Source organism: Nuphar pumila, chromosome 6, assembly GCF_984573655.1.
Source record: "Nuphar pumila chromosome 6, dmNupPumi1.hap1.1, whole genome shotgun sequence".
Taxonomy (NCBI): domain Eukaryota; kingdom Viridiplantae; phylum Streptophyta; class Magnoliopsida; order Nymphaeales; family Nymphaeaceae; genus Nuphar; species Nuphar pumila.
In genome coordinates, this window is record NC_143254.1 from 113772714 (window position 1) to 113784363 (window position 11650).

The 11650-nt window shown below is 40.7% G+C and overlaps 1 protein-coding gene across 4 annotated transcripts in view; it reads right to left on the bottom strand.

The window, feature by feature from the left end:
• LOC149835767 (MATE efflux family protein) overlaps positions 1-11444 on the bottom strand; it is a 143241-nt gene extending 131797 nt beyond the window's left edge. For all 4 annotated transcript variants that reach the window (XR_016432366.1, XM_090008738.1, XM_090008736.1 and 1 more), the window contains exons 1-3: positions 11355-11444; positions 10446-10826; positions 8534-8676 (exon numbers count right to left, since the gene is read on the bottom strand). Coding sequence is in view for 3 of the 4 variants with exons in the window: in XM_090008738.1 (XP_089864864.1) it covers positions 8534-8676; positions 10446-10792 (490 nt within the window). In the remaining variant the exon portion in view is untranslated. The remainder of the gene's footprint in view (positions 1-8533; positions 8677-10445; positions 10827-11354) is intronic.
• Between the last annotated feature and the right edge of the window lie 206 nt (positions 11445-11650).

Consider the following 11650-nt stretch of genomic DNA (forward strand, 5'->3'; position numbering starts at 1 on the left):
TCATAGGAGTGTAGAGCCATTTGAACTGACTACTATAAGTATCTTTTGAATGTTTTTTAAACCTGGTTAAACTTGGTGTATGTCATTTCTTTTTAAAAATATGTTAATTTTAGGGCTTTAAATGTTAGGCAAAAATGCCTGGGTAAAAGTAAACACACAAAAAACTATATTCCAGGATGAAAAGATAGAAATACTGTAAACACATCTCTAATTGCATAATCCATAAGAGAGAATGAAGAGAAATTGATGAGAGATGGCTGGTTCCTGATAAAACTGTACCAGGTGAAGGGTGGCACCTACTTCTGCTTCATATATATTATAATTACCCTAATAGGGCTGTTTATAAAAGACATCAAGAATAACAGCAAATTATAACAAGTGATATCATACGTGACCTGCCCAAAAGAACAATAACAAAATATAAAAATTATAAACATGCCACAACTAATGATCTTTGTAACTTGAAAGGATCTTTTTTCCCTTCAATGCTCCATATATTCATACTATGTCACGTGGGTGCAGGTGCAGGTGCGGGTGCGGGTGCGGGGATGCGACACTTCCAAAAAACCCGGATGGGGGGTGCGGCAAAAATATAATATATATATATATATATATATATATATATATATATATATATATATATATATATATATATATATATAGTCCAAAAGTTGGACATAAATGACCCTGGGTGCGTTGACTGCACCTAGGGTCAGGTTGACCACATCGGGTGCGGGTGCGGATGCGGCACCTAGTTGGAGAATCCCTGTGACATATATTAAAAAAAAATCTTGGCAAAAATATTTTTTTAAGTCTGAAAATTTGGACCAAAATGACCCTGGGTGTGTTGACCGCACCCAGGGTCGGGTTGACCGCACCCGCATCGCGTCAACGTGGGTGCGGCACCCTGCTAGCCGAATCCCTGTGACATAGTATTCATACTAACACCTTCCCCTCAAGTTGTGCATGTCTTCAATCATGTACAACCATTTCTTCAATAATAAGTGGATTTCCTTTTAGAGACCTTTGGTGCATATATCAGCCACATGGGGATGAAAATCAACAAACTTTGGTTCCATCCACTTGGGGATGAAAATTAACAAACTTTGGTTCCATCCACCTGGGGATGAAAATCAACAAGGGTTGGTCAATCCTTTCTCTCACAAAAAGATAATCAATTTGAAAATGTTTAGAACAATCATGCAACACTGGATTAGTGGCAAGGGAAACCACACTTTTGTTATCAGAATATGTAACTAATCTAAATACTCTCAAATCCAAAACATGTAAGAAACTTCTACCCAGGAAATTTCAGCAACCACTCGTAACAACACCCTACTCAGCCTCTGTGCTAAATTTGACAATGGTTTTCTATTATCAACTTTTCCAAGATATTAGATTTCTACCCAAATAAATAAAATATCCTGAAACTGAATTTCTTTGATCTGGATTGCTAGCTCTATAAAATCCAATGCAAAAAAAAAAAGTCAGTTGGAACCAGGTCGGATCCGGACCCGACCCGACCCCCCGGATCACCCTCCCTCTCTCGCGCCTATTTAAAGCAGTGAGGAGGGGAAGGGTTTCACATTCGAAACCCTTTCCCCTCTCGCTCTCTCATTTCTCTCTCAGTCCCACATATTCTCTCTCTTCTGCTCGTCGGAGGCTACCCCGATGACCCTCGCCACCGCCTCCTTCCCGTTACCTCCCTACATCTCTCTTGGCTCTCTCATGCTGTTGGGATCGGCGCAGGCGACCCCCTCTAGGTACGCACTGCCTCCTCTTCACTGTCGTCTTCTTTTCTTCCCTTTCTTTCTTGTTGAGTCGGCAAGGGAGGGGTCAAGCCCCTCCCTGCTCCCTCTGAAGGCAGGGGAGGGGTCAAGCCGCCCCTCCCTGCTCCCTGCGCCCTCCAGCGATAGGGAAGGGGCCGAGCCCCATCCATGTACCCCCCTCTATGCAAGGGAGGGGTCGAGCCCCTTCCCTGCATACTCCCGGTGCCCTCGTTTGGCAAGGGAGCAGCAGAGCCCCCTCCCTGCGCCTTCTTCTTCTAGTAGGCAGGGGCGTCACCCCTGCCTCCACTAATTTCGGCAGGTAGGGGTGAAGCCCCTGCCTCCCCATTTTGTGACCAACGGGCAGGGGCCTCGCCCAAGCCTCTTTGCTCCTCCGACAGGCAAGGGCGAAGCCCACCTGCCTCCCTCGTTGTTTTTGTTAGGCAGGGGCTTTACCCCTGCCTCTCTTCCACCTTGTTAAGCAGGGGCACAACCCCTGCCTACTCTCGCTTTCTGAAGGCAGGGGTGCAGCTCCTGCCTCTGTCCGATCTCTCGGAAGGTAGGGGTGCAACCCTTGCCTCTGTATGAACCATCGTCAAGCAGGGGTGCAGTCCCCTGCCTCCTTATTTTTTTTCGATGACAGTAGGTCTGTAAGGGCATGCTGCCCCTACCTCTGCTTCTTTCACGACAGAACAGCGGCAGTGCCCCTGTCCTCTCTACTTATTTGATTGAGATAGCTTGTTGACGCCTCGCTTTTGCAGCTCGTACGACAGATCCAGTTCCCACCCCGTGGCCCGAGCCGTTGATCACATACACTCGTCGACGACTGCAAGCTCGCAACTCCCCAAGGTAGGAGACGATTGCACGGAGGACTTGGACAATTAAATTAAGTTCAATTAATTAACAAGATAATTAAATATATATATGTGTATATATATGAGTACACATTTAGCTCAAGGATGCGGTTTCACGATCTTTGTCATTTACTTGTTGTCATGTCTTTCCTTTGTCGTCGTGTTTTGCGTCTAGGCTTTGCTTACGCATTCTTGCTTTCAGTCTTTAATTTGTCGTCGCGCTTTGCGCATAGGCTTTGTGTTTGCAATCTTGCTTTCAGTCTTTACTTTGTCATCGCGCTTTGTGCACAGGCTTTGCATTTGCACTCCTGCTTTCAGTATTTACCTTGTCGTCGTGCATTGCGCCTAGGCTTTACTTACGCACTCCTGCTTTTAGTATTTACCTTGTCGCTGTGCATTGCGCCTAGGCTTTGCTTATGCACTCATGCTTTTAGTCTTTACTTTGTCGTCGTGCTTTGCGTCCAGGCTCCTGCTTTTGCAAATGTGTCGTTACCGCCTTGCCATTGCACATGACGCTCATGATTTCGCTCATCGCATGCACTATTAGATGCATCCTCGTAGAGTATGCACAGGCATTTACCACTCTCCCTCTTACAATAAGAGATGAGTCGGGGGCTTAAACGATACATCTTTGACTAAGGAGATGGATCCCTAACAAGGATCCCGACTTTTCGAGTGAGCAGTCCTGCAAAATAGATTTGAGGATTTTTGGGAGTTACGCTAAAACATCAAAGACTACCCAAATCTACGTATTTGGAAAGGAGGTGCTTGTCTATTTCAGTTCGTGCATCCAACACATATTGGGTAACCCCGAATTGGGGCTCGAACGAACTTCTTAGCAGGGATTCTGTTGAGAAACCCGTATCCCGTTCATCAAGGACAGTATCAAACCATGTGAGGCATGCAGATACTTCGATAACGGATAAGAGATTCTAGAAAATCGCATGCCATATGTTGGCACGAGTTGTCGACTATTTCGAAAGATAAAGAATGTCAAAAGTAAAGTTTGAGAAACATTACATCTTTGTGAAATACACCTGTTGAGGCTCCTGTTAAGGAACTATATCTCTTTCATTATAGAGTACTTGTAGACGTGCATTGCTCATTAATACTACGATGATCGGATGAGACGGTCATGTGACCTCGAAGAGTACTAAATGCACAATGTTGTATTCACATAAAATGGTGATGGATCGCCTTTACAGGCAAGATGCTCAAATGGTTGAAAGACCAGAGCATGTAGAATGGGTCGTCGGTTAAGCAATGCCTAATGCACTCATTCGCATTTTGTTTCTGTCAAGGGAGAGGATGGATCGGTACAAAAACTCCAATGGACAGGTTGTTAAGACAGGTTGTTAACAACCACCCCATTGGCAAAGATCTGACCTCCCCAGTCATTGGAGTTAGGGGAAGGGACTACCAGACATTATCCTAGGTGGTAGATCCCATAGACTTCTGTAGAAGTTGGATGCATCTGTTGCCAACTGCCTTTGGAAAATCCTCTTTCGGCCAAAAGTCGTCTCCTTAGGAGCGGACTCAATTAGCTATTCGGGTTATTGAAAATACATAGAATAATAGACACCCAAACTAGTCTCAGTTGTTTCTACGATTTGCGTTTGCGCGTACCCGCAGGCCAGTTAATATTGAAACATAAGTTTGTTCACACTACTTGATGGGTAATAAGACTTGCTAGTTGTTTGGTAGTTCACAGCTTATGATTGAATAAATCGTTATGTTGTTTTTTACAGTTACACTGTTTATCTGCTTTAACTGTTTATCTGCTTTGGCGGGTTATCTGCTTTAACTGCTTATCTGCTTCAGCGGGTTATCTGCTTTAAACTGCTTAGCATGTTGAATCAAATGTACTTAATTCAGTTTTCTATCGCCGCACTTGTGCACCTATCAGTTTTTCACGAAACTGGCCCATTTTATGGGCACAGGTGATGAATAGGTTGTGAGACAGGCGATAGCGCGATTGCAAGATGATTTCAGGATCCCACTGTTTCTGCTGACAATTCGCTTCTTGGACTTTTTGGTTTTTGGCAAGGGTTTCCTAAGGAAATCCTAATTTTGTACTACTTGAAGTTATTTCTAATACAAATGGCTTATTAAAGCGTTTGCAAGTTATATGGGTTGGAAGTGTGGATTTTTACGCTAATGCGCCCAAGGTTGTCAACTTGCCTTTTTTTATTAAAGAAAAACATTTTCGTTGATTTGTTAAAAACTCTGAAGAGAAAAGAGTAACTTTCCAGCCTTTTGACCTTTTTGAAAAGGTTTATAAGTTTAAAATTTTAGGGTGTTACAACTTGGTATAAGAGCGTGAAGAAACAATTGTTCTTGATCATCGAGCATCCACATCGCGTTGTAAGTAAACCTTTTTTCTTGGTTGTAATTTGATTACATCGTTAGGCTAAAAGAACCTTGCATGTTTTATTGAAGTTTTCTGACTAACCATATGGACCCTTTTGATGGTGCGAGAAGTGGGCCGAGCAGAGGCGCGCGACGAATGCGTTGTCGCTCGATTAGGGGTAGAGGCCATGTGGTGGAAGGACATGATCCTCTAACTACTTGGTCGGAATGTTGGATTAAGAAGCCACCCCCACCCACCTTCACTGATTCTTGGGGCTTTACGATCCAGAAGTTTATCAGGCACCACTAGCTACGACTTGGGCAGTGGTGCATTTTCGAGATGATGGTCGCGTACCATGAGATCTACTGCTTAGCCAGCCTACTGTGCTGGAATCCTCCGAGGCAGAGTCTCCCTAGCAAGCTCAGGCAGAGTGTGTCTTTTGTACTGAAGAAGGGCACACGATGAGTGGCTGTCAACTCAAAGAATCATATGACAGAAAGGTGTCTGCAGCACAAGATCTGGAGGACACATCTTCCTCAGTCTCAGGTGCTTCAGGACTACCTGGAACTGATGCGCTACTACCTCCTTCTGCAGGTCTTTCAGGCAACGTTTCGCCTACATACACGCCTTCACCTGACTCTCCATTCTACACCCCAGCTTCACCAACCTACGCACCAGACTCCTCTCTCAAAAACACACTCACAACACACCTCCACGAGCCAAGGGTCCCAAATGAGAATCTGCACTCCTCTTATTCTCGACGCAAGTTCAGGCGCACGAGGAGGGAATTCTTGAGACAGTTCACTAGCCGTCCCTGAGGGAAACTAGTACCTGTTGTTTTGAGTTGAAGTCTGCGAACTCCAAGTTTTGCGGATAATGTTTTTCCCTTCTACTTTTGTACCAACATTGTTGGGTTTTTGTAAACTACTCAGGTTACACCTGTATATTACGAATGTTTTTGGCTTCTAACTCAAGCTTCTAAAATTCAAGCTTATCCCAAGCTTAGATTAGGTCAAGTTAGAGAGATATGACTCAGGAAAATTGGGTCAAATTTGGAATTCTGAGCATGCATAATATGTTGGGTTCTTGGAATCGGTTTGGGTCAATTGGGTGTAGACGTGGGTTTGGGCTGAGGTGAAGGCAGGTTTGACTTACAGGGACCTAGTACACACTCTTGGGGAGTTCTACAATAGAGATGCGGGTCGGGGTTCATTTGGATGCAGGTTGGTGCAGCAAGGATTCGGCCACCGTGGAGCTTAAGTCCACCACATAATATGTTATAGTTTGTTATATTAGTTTCTTACTTTTCTTGTTTGAAATATTATATTTTGATATAGTTTCTTTGCGTTGTTCTGCTCGTTTTGTGTTTTTGTTTTGCAGGGAAGCAATTAGACGTGTGATAGGCTCTCAAAAGTGTCCCTAAAGAGCCCTCTGAGGTCTCCAAAAGGTCCCCTTTAAAAGGCCCCTTCAAACCCTCAAAAGAGCCCTTGGGTGGGTCCCCTGAAGGGCCTCCCGAGGAATGTTTCATCAAATGAGCAAAGAGTAAATGACCTTAAAGATTACATGATAGCACTCTAGGGTTTAAAAGGAAGTAGTGCATATAAAGGGACTAAAGCTTAAGCAACTGAAGACCCGTTTTCCTTTCTTTTAGATTAGGATTATTTATTTATTTTTAATTTGAGTTTGTAATAAAACCATTTATTATTATTTTTGAACCATCCGCAAGAGGGTGATACATTGTAATAGTTAGTTATTTTCATTTATTTTTATTTTAAAGGCAATAAAGCTTGTCATTTTGTGGAATACAAAGTTCTTCTCTCGTTCATTGAGTTTGACCCGGATCTCACCCTAGTGTGAGCCAGTTTTTATTATTTGGTGTCTGGCTTTCACAAACGTTTTTATCAAAAATACATTTTAAAAATCTATTTCATAAAACTTACACCACCATCAAATCACATCCTTGATGCTTTTTTAAGATGATATATAGATTGATTGAGCTTGCAAACATATGTACTAGGATGAGCTTCGTAGAAGAGTATGGGCTTCTCCATATGCACTTACTCTTTCAACTCTCGATGCAAAAAGATATTTTTTACACCTAACTGAAATAATGGCTATCAAAGGTGAAAGCAAGAGTTAGAAAAAATCCTCACATGATTCAAAGTCTCTTCATAATCTAATCCATGTTGATTATAGCCCTTCACCACCAGTCATGCTTTAAATCTTTCAAAGCTCCCATCTAACTTGTATTTCACTTTATGAACCCAATTGCTGCTAAATGTCTTTTTATCAGCAGGTCTCTCAACAACTTTCCAAATATTATCCTCATACATGGCTTGAACTTCTTCTTGCATGGCCTCTATCTAACTTTTGTCCCTAATTTTTTATGAATAGTTTGTCAGTTCTTTTGCTTTCACTTCACTAATATGAATTTGAAACTCCAAAGTGAAACTTTCATAGGAGACAAACCTGTTTATGGGGTGTTTCAGCCTTGTTGACCTTAAAGTAACTCGATGATCTTGTTGAGAAACTGTAGTATTGGATATGGAATCACCATCAACATGATGCTACAAATTACTTCTTTGCACTGGACTTAACACGAGCATCAGTATTAATTTTGCCAGCTTCATTAAGTTTTCTTCTTTTGTAAGTTATGACACTTCTAGCTTGCAGTCTAGCATCTTTGTGACCAGTTGATTGAGCTTTGCTTTCTCAATACCATCAGCTGGATGTCCCCTGCCATCGTGCTGAATATTCCCTTCATTTTGGTTTGGCTGATTGTTGTCATGTTCCTTCATTAAAGAACTGTATGAAATATTGGGCAGGATAATTAGGGACAAGATCTATATTATCATCAGCCTCTGACTGACATAAAGAACAGTTTATGTCTATTGCAGCCATGAACACCATTAGTTCCTGCATTCACTCCTTTCAACACATCAACATAATTGATATGAAGTGTCACATGCCTAGATATTAATATTTGCTTCTTCAAGGACGAATAACATGCATACCCCTTATATGAAGATGAATATGTAATTACAAAAACAAAAGCACAATACTCACATACAAATGGAGACAATCAGAATCTTTAGTAGCATTTTCCCTTGAGGACTTTTCTTCAAGGACTACAAAGAAATGATAAATTATCCAAAAGAAAGACGTTTATTTATTGCAAGAATATTTTGAAATGATAACCTATCCAAAAGAAAGACAGTCATTTAGTGCAAAAATGTTTCTAGGTGGCCAGAAAAGGACAATAATAATGAATGGTGAAAATTTTACCTGAATATATAATATAATGCAATACATCACTTTTACCAAAATGAGTTTGTGTTCTAACATGAAGCAGCTTTCAGTTTCAAAAAATCAATGTCATAACACAACATATCAATGAAAAAGTAAAACACAATCCTTGAATAAAAACTCCTGCTGAGTATTTTGAAATTGTACTGCAGGGAAGTCTTTTACAATGCATGAGGAACAGCCATAAATTGTAAAGAAATATATACAACACAAAATGTATATCCCACATTCACAACAAAACAGACCAAAAAGAGTACCTAATCTTCCAACATAAGCTGTTTCTAACAGTTGTGCCAATGGCTCAATTGCTTGTCCAACCATTGCAGGTATAGAAAGAACTATGAGCTCACTTTCAACAGAGTTGAAAGTTGACCTATTATAGGATCTTCCAATCAGCACACTGGAAATAAAAGACCAAGATCCCATTAATTAGAACAATGGTGAATGCAAAAGATTTTCAAATATCACTCTGCAATCATGCAATAAAGTAGGGTCTAGTAGCCATGGAATTGAAAATATAGAAAATAGACTTGTGGTTGAAGAGTTTAAAATATAGAAAAAATAGACTTGTGGTTGAAGAGAAATGTGAAAACACATTCTTGGAGGCAAATATATTGAGGACAGCTAGAGCAATACGAAAGAAATAAGCTATTTGTCAATTTTTCAAGCACACGCACACAAAAGGACATTTATATGATCATCACAATATTTTCATAATTGTTTTGTAAGCCAATATTTATAGGTACATGCTGGTAATATAATCTATTTGAATGCATCATGAAAATAACAAATATTATCAGGATGCTTGTTATGATATTTTCAATTTATTTCAACAATTTAAATATGGTCCCTTGTTCCTTTATATCTTAGTAATGCTTCTATCTTTTTACACTAATGAAAAAAAAGGACTTTTTTGTATTGTTTTTAATTTTTCAGATAATATAAGATTTCCTCAATATGTTATGGAAAATTGAAAACATTATGAGAAATTGTTTATCTAAACCATTAGCAAGACCAAGATTGGCAACACACACACACACACACACACACACACACACACACACACACACACACACACACACACACACACACACACACACACACATGCATATGCTTTAGATCTTGCTAACTTTGGTTGGCCACTGTCTAGGTATGGAACCTAGACCTACAAGCATATAATAAGATGTGGAACATGGTGACTCCGGATGCATATCATGGTTACGTGTGTATATGGCTGTGTCCGTGTCCTAATTTTCAAAAATTAACACACCATACCAAGTGTAACCTCATCATGTTCTGCTCCCACATCCATGTGACATAGATGCAGAGGTACTCAGGCATCAAATGGAATCCAATTATTTAGAAATTAGACAAGTTCTTGTACAAGTCAGTGAATATAAAAAGGAAAGAAAAGTCAACATAGTGGATAATGTGGTTTCAAAAATGATGTTTTCAAATCATTTCAATCATTTCACTGTAACATAGTTCCAATGCAAGATAATAGAAATGGACTTTCAATGTGTTTTCCTTTTTTCTTCTTATGTTGCAAAAGAGCAAGCAATAGTACTTTGATCAGCTCATTGTGTAATACAGTGTGTATGCATGTTTCAATCTTGTTTTACTTTAAACATAATTAAGATTATGAAAATTAGATTGGCTCGGGAAGCCCCTTTATTGTAGAGTAGAAACATATTCAGTGCATTCAAACCATGTTCAAGCACAACAACCACATGTAAGTATCAAAAGTTATGTTAATACAAAAGACTTGATGAGATACAAATATGTGCATGTGTGTGTCCATATATAGGTATATACAGTAATTGTTCGACCATACACAAACTGGTAAAGGACCAGAATCAACTGGTTCAATAAGTCATGGTTGCAGGTTTCTTTTACTGAATCTGAATCTCTAGATGTTTTAGCATTGCTTGTTTAGGATCAAATTATATCAACAAAGAAAAAAACTTCACGTGTAAAGTTTTGGTGCAATATGGGCAGCAAATTTTTAATCTTTTAGAAAATTTATAAACAAACCATAGCCAAATACACTTTGTTCTCATAAGTAAACTGGAGGGATCGCATTCGTAGAGTCTGGTTTGCAAGAAGGAAATTGTAATAAACCGCTTAAAAACTAAATCCATCACGCGCACACATGCAAACAAACCTCACCTAAAACCCTCCTTAATGCTATCAATTAAGTTCCCTCCCTGATGGATAAGGCTTTCACCGGTCCCGTATGGACCTACACTGCAATCTGAGCAAGAACTGATCTTGGGTGTGCGCCGCTTAGGGTTCCTTCTCGTAATGACCGCTTTAAACGGGCGTTTCCCGGGGTTGTTATTCAACACAGGGTGCTTCAAGCATCTCTCAATCCTTGATTCAGCTTTGCTTCTCAAAGCAGAACCATCAATACGGCATGACAGCGCATGCTCAATACTACTTGCCGCATTAACTCCAGAACTCCTTCCAGTCAGCGAATCGGAGACGGTGCACCGGAATTGTGTTGCCTCCATCATTGAGACCTCTCAGTTCTGCTAAATTCTGGGTTTTCTGATGAAAAAAAAACAACGAATTTCTATAACCAACTGAAAAAAGAAATTAAAAAAAAACAAATAAGAAAGACAAACTAATGCAGATTGGTACAGGAGCCGGAATATTTTGGTTCTCTTGCTGTTTGATTTCAAGGGCCTGTTTTATGCTACTAGAATTTATTTCACATTAGGTTTCACTTTCGTATGAAAACGGAACCGCATCGTTTTTTCTTTTTCTTTTTCCTCAGAAGAAACAACATATTCTGTTTGGTTTACGTAGGAGAAAAATCAAAATTTCTGTTTGTTTCAATGGTACGCCTGGCGAGAAAAACATGTAGAAGATCCCCTTTGACAGTGATCAAGATCATTTTCTCTACCAAACATGAAAAAGAATCGCCAAGTGCAACTTGAAGACCAAAACCCTCCATCGAAACCCAAATTCCGCCCACCCTCCATGCTACGGCATTTCCGGCCACCGGATACGGCCGGATTTGGCGGAATCCGGCAAAAGGAAAGCGTACAGTCGCGAGAGAGAGAGATCACTAACCTGTGCAGTGGGAGGGGGAAGGTCGAGTGGTTCCGACGGGCAAATTTTCAGCGGAGAGGTTCTTCCCAAACTTATCTCTCACGCCGTTGCAAGTGGATCGGTGGAGGCGAGCCCAGTTGTTTGTCACGGATTGGACCTGTTAGGCGTTGTTGGTGGTGCCAATTTGGGGGACGTGGTTAAGTCTTCTGACCGAGTACGTAGTTTAGTGTTTGCTTTGTTTTTAGGTGCATGTGCTTTTGTGGGAGCTTGGCACCGGCGGACTGATGTTAACGGTTTAGAGTATTTTTTTGTGCTTT